Source organism: Plectropomus leopardus, chromosome 3, assembly GCF_026936395.1.
Source record: "Plectropomus leopardus strain MGB_pleo_1.0 chromosome 3, ASM2693639v1, whole genome shotgun sequence".
NCBI classification, from domain to species: Eukaryota; Metazoa; Chordata; class Actinopteri; order Perciformes; family Serranidae; genus Plectropomus; species Plectropomus leopardus.
In genome coordinates this window covers 23,555,731-23,568,286 of record NC_142178.1, presented here as the reverse complement: position 1 = coordinate 23,568,286, position 12,556 = coordinate 23,555,731, and the positions used below count along the sequence as shown (strand labels likewise).

General features: G+C 39.4%; 1 protein-coding gene across 1 annotated transcript; it reads left to right on the top strand.

Annotated features, from left to right (window-relative positions):
• The first annotated feature begins 1,592 nt into the window (after positions 1 to 1,592).
• On the top strand, positions 1,593 to 11,567 carry LOC148189993 (nephronectin). The gene is made up of 7 exons (XM_088075275.1): positions 1,593 to 1,669; positions 3,949 to 4,073; positions 4,582 to 4,674; positions 4,798 to 4,920; positions 5,875 to 5,994; positions 8,994 to 9,128; positions 10,572 to 11,567. Exons 1-7 carry the CDS (start codon positions 1,593 to 1,595, stop codon positions 10,793 to 10,795), a joined length of 897 nt encoding a protein of 298 aa, XP_087931401.1. The 3' UTR covers positions 10,796 to 11,567.
• Positions 11,568 to 12,556: the final 989 nt, after the last annotated feature.

The following is a 12,556-nucleotide window of genomic DNA, read 5'->3' as shown; positions in this document are numbered from 1 at the left end:
AAAAACCATCCAAGATGGAGAGTTGGCTGCAGGGCTATGAAGAGAGAGAGACTGAAAAAATGAACTGAGACAAAGCTTTTACACACACCAATTTTCAATTTTCAATCGCCCTTAACCCCGTCTTTCCTGCCATCCAGCACCTCATACAGTCACATACTTCAACAAGTTAGTTGAAGCTAAAAACTGTTTGTGGTTTGAGCACTTTAAGCGCTCCGGGCTCCTCTGCGGTGGTGGCACCCTGGGGCCACCACAGTAAACTCATAATTATCTGAATGGCATTTGAGGAACCTGCCAAGATGTGTGTCATTTGTTGTTTTGGGGTCGGACAAATTGAGGTGTCGATTAAGAACAGAAAAGTCTGGTTTGCTGTAAAGTGACTAAACAAGTAGAATAATGCTGGCCTTGGTGCAGATAGGTCTAATCAGTTTGATCTGGGCCCCTGGTGACATCAGAACTTGTTTAACAGCTGATGTTCATTCATCCGACAGATGTAGTGTTACGGCAAGTGTGTGTGTGATATTGCATAGTGAGTGGACCACCGGGCGTCCAGACATGGGCTCCGCCTTTGAGCTTAAAACAACTGATTGCACTCTGATCAGTGCTGGTAATAGTTAAGGCTTCAAAGGCTCTACCTCTGAGACTGCCAGCAGTTATTTCCGACCCCTGAGATCGCAGCTCCAGCCTTTAAAAAACACTTAGTCCTCATCTCTTTCTGTCTTTCAGATTTAATTGGCAATTATTTATTGTTTATTGCACGTCTCAACTTTCACTGTAAGTTTTAGTATAAGCAAACAAGATAAAAGAGATAAAAAATAATTATCTTAAAACATATTCAGAGTATGATGTTAAGATATTGCCTTTACAAATAAACAAACCAACAAAAATCAGTAACGTTAATAAGGAAACTATAATATCATCATGTATTCGGAATCAAACGGTTCTCATCAGCAGGTGAAGTTTCATTTTCACAAACTTACAGATTTTCAGAATTACTTTTTTGCCCAGTGCTTTTATGACTTCTTGTCCATGACAAGCGGCAACCTCCGAGGCTGAAAAAATTAAGCAAATGTGGAAGTGCCATAACTGCAGTTCCTTTAATAGCCATTTGAGGCTGGCTCCAAGACTGAGTCATTCCCCATAGATGTCCAAGGCTACAGCAGAAATAACCATGTTTATAGTCTGTGACAATAAAGTCTTTGAGTGCTCGAATCACTGAATACAGCCCAAAACAAGCAAGTCGACACTTAGTGGGTCAACTGATGCAATTTTTTCAGTTCTGTGCATTCCTGCACCTTCATTCTTCCTCTGTGCTCCTCTTTTAGTTTTTCTCCCTGCCTCTTTGTCTGCGCCTCTCTCTGTATTTGTACACAGGTGAGCTGCCATACCTGCACCCTGTAATTACACCGTGTGACTCCCCCCTCCACTCTTCAAACAAACACTCACACACTTAAATGTCCGGGGGACACTTCTAGAATTGCCTTTTAAACACACATCACAAAACGAGTGTCTCATTTGAGGGAGAGAAGGTTTCGGAGGATAGATGCAGCTAATATGAATTTAAAAAGTTACAACAGAAACTCTGGAGGAAGAAAATGATTGAAATAAGCCGCAGGATCTTTGCGGTGATGCTGCATTTTATTATGCTCTCTGTGGCTCATCATCAGGACAGGTAAGACAGAGTTAATGAAACTTTCGTGACAACAAGAATGTGTGTGATTTAGTAAACTACTTTAAAAAATGAAGGGGTGTGGGTCTGTGGGGGGGCTGTTACAGTGTGAGCATGTGAAATGAACCTACTTGGCCTGTGTCTAATCATTTAATAGCCTCTTACAGCAGTGTGGGTGTGAGGAGATTTAACAGCAGCTGTGAATGAAGCTTTTTCAGTGGTTCTGTAGTTTATTGCACTTTTGTTTATGACAGCAGATTTTAATGAGGGAAAAATTATTACTGCTCAGAATTTAAGAACATTTCTGGTGAATTCTTGGGAATGAGGAAGGTGTTTCATAAGCTGTTACGGTAAACAGCTGCAATAAATGGTGTAAAAAGATCTGGTGAACTATAAAATGCATGAGATATTTATCTGAATATGGGACTGTAACTTGGTCATATTTCATCATTGACATATGCTGCATTCATGTGCTCATCAGATGGTCTCATTTCCCAAGTTGGGAAGTTGTTCTTCCAACTTTGGTGTGTTCATGAGCTTTAAGTTGGTATGTGGAAACAACACGGGGGCTACAACAAGTTTTATTTTATTGCCCAGAGCAACATGTTAATAACAGTTTGGAGCTTTATATTGCCAAGAGAATGATTTAGTTGTAGACAGATATTACAAATTACATGTGTGCAAAAAATTTACATGAAACATGTGAATTCATAGCGAGGGAAATCATGTCTTTTTCTTTGGTGCAAATCAACCGAGACAGATGTATATGGTGGAAAAAAATGAATCCATAGTTTCAAATGAAAAAGTACACCCATAATTCTGTATCTGACTGAATGAAAGAGTATTTGTGCCTGTTTGTCTTTCTTTTCTCCCTCTCTTTTGTCTTTCTTTTCTCTCCTACTTGCTTGTACTATTTTCCTAAAATACCATCTTTTCCCTCTCAAGAACTTCAATTAGGATCTAAAATGCTGAATGAGCTTTGTTATCAAGGAATACACCATAAAATGTCAGTAATGATATTTATATTGTCTTGATATTGAATAAATTAGTGAAAAATACATCCATAGTCACACAACAGTAATTTTCACCATAAGGTACATGTCATGGACACAAATTTCAAGGTAGTAAATAATAAAGGTACTAACACTCTAAAAGGTAGGGATTCAAACAAGGGAGGAGGTAGAAAAAAATGTGTAGTCAAGAATGAATTAACCCTTCCTTCATGTGGTGGTAATAATCAGAAAAATGAGTGTCTGACTGGGAAAATTCACGTAAAGACATTCGTAAGTTGGAACAACACCTCGGAAAGTCAGAGGATATATCGGTACAGGAGCTGCAGAGTTGACGTTATTTGTGCAGAAACGTGGCAGACGAAAGTAAATGTTCGGTTGACAGTGTAACAGATTGTTCTATATTGGAAGTCCCTCTAAGTTGCTTTAGGGCATTTCAAAGTTTTGGGGAACTTTTGCTGTCGGGGGGCTCCTGTGTGGGAGGTTTGGTTGAGAAAATAAGAGGGCAGCGGTTAATGTTTGGATCTTTTACACTGTCTTCTGTCCAGTTTACTGTTTTATAACTTATTCAGTTAGATGAACCCAGGACACTTGTCTAAAATGATAATAAAGATTGAATTAATAATAGCACCTGTAGGATATAGACATTTTCTCCATAAAGCATGCCTCTTGTTACACATCACTGTCACTAAGGATGTATTATAAGACACAAAATGGTAGTGAATAATTTTAAAGTCTCAATTTTCACTGGTCATTAGAGTAAACCAGCCATTTAAAGGAGGTGGTAAATGAGTAAATGAGGGAGTGACTTGGGGCGTATATATATAGAGTAATTACTGCATTGTACGTCCTTTGTTAGTAGCATGAGAGACGATGCAAGTAATTTGACGGTCTATACTTTTGGGAATATAGTTTCCTTTTTTTTACTGTACTAATTCATTTTTGGAAACACATTGGTCAAACTATTGTTTAAGGTGTTTTTTTTTTCTAATTTGTATTCCCTATCTTTGAATTTGTTGTCAAATACTCTTTATTAGTAGTTTCACAGTTGTTTGCAATAAAAATGAAGGTTGATGTCTTCAGCCTTTATTCAAAGTATGTATATTTAGCTCGTTGCTTACCTATATGCACAGTGAGGGCAGACAGTCTACCTCTTCGTTGTCCTAAAGTGTTTCACCTTCTTTCAGGGCATCGGTCTGTGTGGGTTCTGTGCTGAAACTGAAGCCCTGAGGGCTTGACGCTGCTCACTGATCTGATAACCTTTTGTCCCAGCCTCCGCAGGTCAGCAGAAGATGCGCTGGAGCACACTGGGGGTCAAGCACGGCCAGGGCTCTGCAGCTATGGTCAGAGTACTTCCTGTTGTTTGGGATGGAGGAATGTTAACGGCATTTGTCAGCGTAAGCCATTCTGCGATTCAGTGACAGCACAAGTACTATGACACATTACCCACAGTTCACAGGTTAACAGTCCAGCATCTCAGCACAACAACAATTACTAGGAAATAAATGTGTGGAAGTTTTGATTCTTGCATTCCTGGTTTTCTTCTTTGCATTTTCCCTCACGTTATCCCTGTTTTTTCTTATACTGGCTGAAATTACAATCATCAGTGGTGGGCAATTACATTCCTAAATTTAAAATACTGCACTTCAGTACAGGTTTAAACTTAACTTGTGATTTTACATTTTATGTTTCTTTACTCTTTTAACATATTTACACTCCAAGTGAATTCTAGCATTGCTCTGCTGAATGTATAAAAATGCAGCTGTTTGCTGATTGGACAAAAAAGTACTTTTTTACATTTATATAGTATACCTTTACTGTAATGTTGGATCTTATCATATACAATTGTACATAAGTTAGTGATGTTAGCATGAGTTGGTTTATATTTTCTGTCCTCCTCCACAGCTGTGTGCAAGAAGTCGTGTACTAATGGAAAATGTGTGGGACCAGACAAGTGCTTATGCTCCACGGGGTATAAAGGACCTCAGTGTGATGAAGGTAGACTATAATGCACAAAATCATTGTCAGTCTTATGTTTCTAATTTCTTAACCCATTCTCCTGCTTCATTTACTGCAAGGATTTCTATCTGCTGCTCCAATAATGTTTCATATTGACTCCAGATGTGAACGAGTGCGGTTTCCTGGAGAGACCGTGTTCCCAGCGCTGCATGAATACACACGGTAGCTATCGCTGTTACTGTGAACCTGGATACACACTCAGTGCAGATGGATACACCTGCACCAGTGAGTAATTTCCTGTTTAAACAAAATTCCTGTATCTGAAAACCCAAATGAAGAAAATCTGTAAACTCTCAGATGACATTCCTGACGTTGGATCAATTTTACACAGAAATACATCTGTCATCTTTATAATAGGAGGTTAAAGTATCTCCTATCTAACCTAACAGGAGGGCAAAGTATCGGGGGACTTCAGTTTACACACATTTTTGGGCTAACCTAAATGTTTATGACAAAAGTTCACAGTTTATGTTATAGAAAGTCATATCATAACACAGTTCAGTGGCGATAGGTGATTTAACTCTTTGAAACCTGAGCAAATTGGCTTGATTTCTTTCAAAGCATGGGAAGAAAGCAATGGGCAATGAAAGAAGAAATGACCCCAAAATTTGCAAGGTATTAGTAAAAGAAAATTACCTGAAAATTAGTAATAAATAAATGAATAAGGGAGGAAGAAGAAAAAAAAGAAATGATCTGGACAAAAGTGCTTAAAAATTCGTTTTTGTAACATAACTTTAAATATGTAATTATGATACATGTTCCTACAGTTTTTTCCCTAGACATAAAAAAAGGTTTTTTCAATCTTCTAATTTTGTGCGATTTGTGAAACATTCATTACCAAGTTGCTCATTGCCTTTCCCCCATGTTTTTAAAAGAAACTGCAGTAATATGCTCAGGGTTCAAAAGTTCAAATATGTTTGAAAGCAGCGCAAGAAAAGTGATGTTTCAAAGGATTAAAGGGCACCAAATCTAAATTTGTGATTTATTACTGAATCTTGTTCTTAAGAACTGTTGGCTGCTGTTTATGGTTTCATAACTAGTCCTGTTTTTTGCAAAGACTGTACTTGTGTGCTTTGTCTGTGTATGACAGCGTGTGTGTGTGTGTGTTCTCTCAGCGGTGATCCAGTGGCCCATTTCTCTGACCGATCCTCAGCCAGTGTTTCCCTGTCTGTTTTCCAGGAGAGGCCGCATGTTTCTCCCTGCGCTGCCAGTTTGGTTGCCAGATGGAGAGAGGGGGAGCGGTGCGCTGTCTGTGTCCCCCCGGCCTCCACCTGGCCGCTGACAACAAGACCTGTGAAGGTAATGCTCCCTCAGAAACACCCTTCAGCTTATCACGCGGTGAATTACTGCAGAAACACACCTTTTTTTTTGCTGCTTTTTATGGTTCTTGTGAGCCTGATCTCTGTTCACTTCATTATTCAGTCTGACATCATGTTGGTGTTTGGGAGGGGTTGTTATTTAGCCTTAACTAATCATTGGTGTATCTGTAGACATCATTTTCAGCTTGTAGTGATGAACCCACAGAGAATTATCACCCCTCAGCTCCAGGGGCATTTCGACTTCTTGTTTTGGTTCTGAAGCCTGCAACTTTGGTGTTTTGGTTTCACTCTCAGCTATTTTAAGTGATAAGCTCTAAAAATCCAACACCTCCTGACCAAGACGAAATGGCAGGACAGACAAAGTTAATAACTGGCTTATGAATATAGCAGTGGCGTGTCAAGACTTTTTTTATTGGAGCAGCCCAAATGGAGCACTGACTTATGCCGGGGTGGCATGAATTACGAGTGTGGCTGCGGGCACATGCGTGGGCAGAGCTTTAATTTTACCATTTTTGTCACTACTGCCAATAGCTACATTAATTACTAACATTGTGGGGCGACCTCTAGCTCACTGGGTAGAGCATGTGCCCAAAGTGCCTCAGGCTTCTGCAGCGGCCCGGGTTAGAGTCCAGCTTGTGGCCCTTTGCTGCGTGTCGTGCCCACTTCTCTGTCCCAACTTTCCTGTCTCTCTCATGCTGTCCTATAAATAAAGGGAAAATGCCCCAAAAAATAATCTTAAAAAAAAAATACTAACATTGCAGTGTCTTACAATTCTGTTTATAGTTTAGTTTAAAAGATAAATAGATCTACCAATTAAACAAGTACATCAAGTACAAGTACAAGTAACATTGTCAGTCACTCAGTCATTTTCTATAACCGCTTGTCCTCGCTGTTTCCAAAAATTCCCATGTCCATGTGGACTAGTCTTGAATTACATTCACCAGGGGGCCACAAACATGACTTGGAATAAATGATAAAGTAGCTGTATGCAGTATGACTAATAACATAATTAAGCAAGTGTGTGCTAACAAGTTCACCATATGTTCAAAGGTGATTAAAAAGTCAATGCCAAGTTTGGAGTGGTTACAAGTGGCCAAAAATACAATTTAATGTAGCATAAACAAAGCATGAACTTAATCTCCCCTGTGGTTCCATGATGGTTGATCTCAAACATATGAAAGCAGTGGTTCTCAAACTTTTTAGGGTACCTAGAGCATCATAGTCTGACTTTTAGGGCCACAAACCAAGTGTTGGTATTTGACGGGAATAAATATATTGACTGTGGAGACTCCACTAAAGCTGTTTAAGTGCTCACTATTGCTTGGGTACTTTTTGAAGGAAGGAATGATGATGCAAAATGTAAATTCATTAAAGTATTAAAGCAGCATATTTATTCTCATATTGTCTTTGCTCTTCTGTTGATTCATTTATTTTTTAATTTGTGTGTTGTTGTTGCCACCGTTGTATCTGCCAGATCGTTTCTATTTGGCTTTGTTTACAGAGCAGGTGATGCACACAGCTTCCCATGCACATTATGTTAACTACCTGCAGCCAAGATAGCAGTGCCACATCTCCACTGGGTCTGTTCAACCAATAGTAAAAAGCCTTTAATTACCTGATGTAAAGGAAAACATACCCTGGACTCTGTCCTCAGTGTCCAACCGCTTTGTGACTGCAGTCCCCCTTGATAACTCGGCAGCAGACACCTCCTGTCCTGTAATGAAGCAACCCTTCAACAGCCTCTCTCACGGCTGTTAAGGGATTTTCACACTGTGGGAGAGACTTTGGGTGGGAACGATTCAACATCAGAGACAGAGAGAAACCACAGATTTTACCTCACTGATGCACAACTGTGTTTAACCCTTGAAAACCTTTGCAAATTGGTTTGACTTCTTTCAAAACCATGCTTAGAAAGCAATGAGAAACTTAAAAATACATGGCCCAAAAATTAACAGGAAATTAGTACAAAAAAGTAATAATAAAATTACATGAAAAAAAGGACAAAAAAGAAAAGTGAAAACCAAAACAAACAAGAAAATGACCCCCCAAAAAATCCTAAAACACAGGGGGAACAAATTGTATACATTTTTTCTGTAACATAATTTTAAATGTATGTCTGTGTTCAAATGTATTTTAAATGTATAGCTCAAATAATTATACAGGTAGTTTTCTGGACATTTATTAGATTTTTCCCTTTTATTTGTAAACTAATTTCAGGCCTTTTTATTGTCACTATTGACTAATTTCTTGCCAAGTTGCTCATTGGCTTTTTTCTCACATTTTCAAAAGAGGTTTCTCAGGTTTCAAGGGTTATATATGTTACTTTGTAAAAGGCATCTCAACACAGACCAAGTGTGTGGGGCAAGTATACAAGGTACATGAAGAAATCAAACAAAAACTACACAAGGTTTTTCTTTTACTAAGTAAGGGCAGTTAGGAATAAACTATTTATTTAACCATTTTATTAGGTACATCATCTATCTGTCCTATTTGTGTCATATTTATTGTCTGAAATCCGTTGCCATTTTGGAAGAACTTGCTCAAAAAATAAGTGAGAAAAAATACAATTCTGGTAAAATAAAAGTTTTAATAAAAAAATCTTTACAAGAGGTAGATATAGCTGTATGTTTATTGTTCCAACTGACTGAACCACTGAATGTGTGTCAATTTTAGTTAATATATTCCAAAAAACACCATAACAGACTTAATTCTGCACACCTGATATGAAACATTTATGTTTTGGGTCATTGCTTGTTTCTCAAACCACAGTTTATCTTTGAAATCTTCAGTACAAAGAGGTGGTTGCAAGGTCAAGGTACTCATTTGTGCCTCTCTTTCAAAGGTAATTATTGTTTTGAGCAAAGACCAGAAACATTTTAGCGGTGTCGTGTGAACGAGAAGGCCAACAATGTGGAGTGTTGTGCAATGAAATCTGCCAAATGTGTTGCTGCTGGTGTTTGACACATGTTTGTGTTGCAGATGTTGATGAGTGTCGGTGGGTTGCTGATGTGTGTCCGCCAAGACAGACCTGCAAGAACACTTTCGGCAGCTTTGTCTGCGTGTGCCAAGATGGCTTTGTGATGGGGACACTCCAGGGCTCAGTGCAATGTCGAGGTGTGTTGTTTTTTTGTATTTAACAAAGTGAATTGTTTAAAGGTCCAGTGTGTAGGATTTCTAGTGATATACTGGAAGAAAGATGATGTCACTTAATAGGGTTTTTTTTCTTTAGAGTACTGAAAATTGTTATGGAGAGAATTGTTGTGTTTTTGCTACCTTCGAATGAGCTGTTTATATAGCGACGGTCCCGCACTGCCATGTTTCTACAGAAGCCCAAAATGGACAAACAAAACATTAGCCTCCATAGTTAGCAGCCACTCTGCGATGAGCAGCCTCAAAAAACCCACTGATTTGTGTCGTGAAACTAATTTATTCTGTGATTTTACTGGTTTTCATTAACAGCCCGTTTGATTTGGAGAGAAAAAGATCTGATTTGCAGTTTTGATCGCTAGATGCCACCAAATCCCTCTAAATCTTACAAGCTGCTTCTTTAACCCTTTAAAACCTGGTTATACATCAGTTTCCTGAGCTGCATTCAGACACCTTTCATAAGCTCTTCAGCCCCTTGAAATCAGAGCATATTCCTATATGTTTTTTTTTGTTTGTTTGGTTTTTTTTTAATTTTTCTTTACACACTGCACTCTTTTGCACACTGCATTCAACCCATGTTTTTGAGAAATCAGACCAATTTGCTTAGGTTTCATAGGGTTAATAAGGCTTTGGAGCACTTATTTCCAGAAGTCCCCCATTGTTGTCAAGCAGATGGTCATATGTTTCCCATGAAATCTTTTTGTTTTTGTTTTTTTTTTTACATTTTGACATAATTTCAGAGCAGGAGTAAACATTTGGAGAAAGTAAAGGGGGGATCGTGCATCAGAAGCCCCTCACCAGAATCGAACCAGGGACGTTAAAACGTCTTAGACCACTAGGCCACATTGTATGAGATTTTTCAAAGCCACACTCAGATCTGTTCCATGTCCAATCCTGTAAATGACTGAATGGATCACAGCACAGCTCCACATGTTCTCCTCAACTGTGTTAATTGGCAGAGAGAGGGATCAAGTGAAGATGTGCTTTGGCAGCAGAGGATCCAGAGACCATGTTTATTTGATGAGCACTCATAGCTCACCCACTCAGCTGTGGGCTCACCCACGAGCTGTTTTTGTTTTCATCCATGTGATGAGCATTGCAAAATTATCTCTCAAGCAGGTTTGAAACAGACACCCTTTGCTCTCTCCATACAGATCTCATATGACTTAGCTATGAAGCAGCATCACTCTCATGAAAAAGAACAGATTAAATACAGTACTGTGCAAAAGTCTCAGGCCACCATAGATCTGCTGTTTTAGCAAAGTTGTGATGAGGAAATACATATATATATATATATATATATATATATATATATATATATATATATATATAGCTGCACAGTACTGTGTTTGGCAAGTATTTGTCATTTATAAACATCTCTCTCTCTCTTTCTCTCTCTCTTATTCGCAGATAAGGATGAATGTTTAACCGGGTCTCACCGGTGCAGCCGCCATGCTCAGTGTGTCAACACAGATGGTTCCTACACCTGTCAGTGTTTGGAGGACTACTTCGGCAACGGACGCACCTGCTGGCCCAGGAGAGCCCCACAGTCCAAGGCTGTCATGTACTTCAACTACAAACTCTCCAAAAGGACCAAACCCAGAAAACCTTCATCCAAGAGCCGCTTCTTATAAGCGAGAGGGGAAGGTTAACTTAAGAGGTGTTCAGGTTAAAACAACAGTTAACAGGCGTGTTTTCAGTACTCCCAGAACAAAGTATTTTCTTAAGTAATGTTAACAATTTTCATCCCAACTGGAAACCCTTTTCCGTTCAAGCTGTTATTTCTCTTCCCAGTTAGAGAGGCAAAAACCTAAGATAACCCCCTCATCACCATTAGTTGCCTGTTTGATGTCTGCTGAAGGAACCCTTCATTTAACAAATGCACCGCAACAGGACCACACTCTGTATTTTACTTGTGTGCGCTTTAGCCCAAATGGACTGTGATGACAGGAGGGTTTTCCTTGCGCTGGCATCACCGGTGTCACAGAAACAGCAGCCCCTGTAAGTGCCTGTGGGACCTACTTTGTCCAACAAAATGCAGCATGAAATTTCAGAAGCTGAATTGGTAATTTATTAAATATTCCATTAAGTGTAAGTTCTCGTCATGAAAAAAAAGCATTTTTGTGAGACTTCATCAGAATTTGTTGATAAAAGGCTGACCTCTGGTGGATAGATAAGGGAAGATACTAAATCTGCTGCCTTCACATCAGACTAAAAGAATGTGGGTGAAACAACTGCTGTGCTGTGAAATGATATTTACTGTTATTGTACCTCTACCATATGATGTGTCTGTAAAAGGTTATTATGATGCTATTTTTCCACAATTTTAATTAAAAATCTATCAAAAACAATGACAAATTTAACATAAAGTTAAAAACCTCACTAAAATGCAGACTGATGTTTTCATACCTCGCTGTTTATCTTCTTCTGTTATGCCACAGGGAATGTTTTCAGACCTACTAAGTCACACGCAGGGCAGACTACCACACAGCAAGAGAGCATAGACAGGTCAGACCAACCAAATACCAAGAGTCTTTGTCTGTCAGCAGCTGTCTGGAAACCTCTTCCTGCATTCAGAGGGCGCAAGAATGGAAATTGAAGTTCGTTTTTGATGTTTTTCCTCAGGTCAATTTCATGTTTCCGTACGAAACGATTAAGATCGTGACCCTGGGAGGGAGGCAATAGTCAGAGATAATAACTGTAATGATAGGAGATGGTGGTAGGGGGCACTACGTGTCGTGTCAGGGCCTCAGTTGTCGTCCTGCAGGCTTTGGAGCGTTGAGAGAGTCGAGTTTGCAGTGAGAACAAGCAGCTGCTGCCTGCTGAAGGGCCCTGCCACTGACCCTATTCATCCCAACAGCAGGTGTCACATCAAGTCCCCGCCTCACCCTCACACACACACATTCACACATGTGCACCACACACACATACACACACGTGTGAAATCACAGGGACTTGTGCACGTTTACACACACACACACACACACACACACACACAGATGAGTGTGTGTGTGTGTGTGTGTGTGTGAGGGGGGACCTGGAACTACTTACAGAGAACAAAGAGGGAAATCAGGAAAAAATGCAGCCTCTTCGAATAAATCTCACCACAATGCTGAGAAAAATCCCCAACCTCACCCCCAGAAACGCAAGAAAAACCTTGTTTCTCTCTTTCAAAGCAGTCAAAAGTGTCTTACAAAAGCAGAAATAGAAAACATTTTAGATAAAAGGATCCAGGCCTCTTTCTGAAAGGGACCTCACACCAAGTTGTGTGTAATTCCTACCAGAAACTGGTTTATTTACCAAAAAATAATAAGATTTAATGCCAAAGCACTTAGGCCGCAAATAAAGGACAACAAGTGGTGGGTACACTGAAAGGGGGCGAGAGAGAAAAAGGA

Bases quoted from the DNA above. Each gene is read 5' to 3' on its own strand.
- LOC148189993 (XM_088075275.1), top strand. From the start codon at position 1,593: ATGATTGAAATAAGCCGCAGGATCTTTGCGGTGATGCTGCATTTTATT. The intron at 5,995-8,993 runs GTAATGCTCCCT...TTTGTGTTGCAG, and splicing joins TGACAACAAGACCTGTGAAG to ATGTTGATGAGTGTCGGTGG. The intron at 9,129-10,571 runs GTGTGTTGTTTT...TCTTATTCGCAG, and splicing joins GGGCTCAGTGCAATGTCGAG to ATAAGGATGAATGTTTAACC.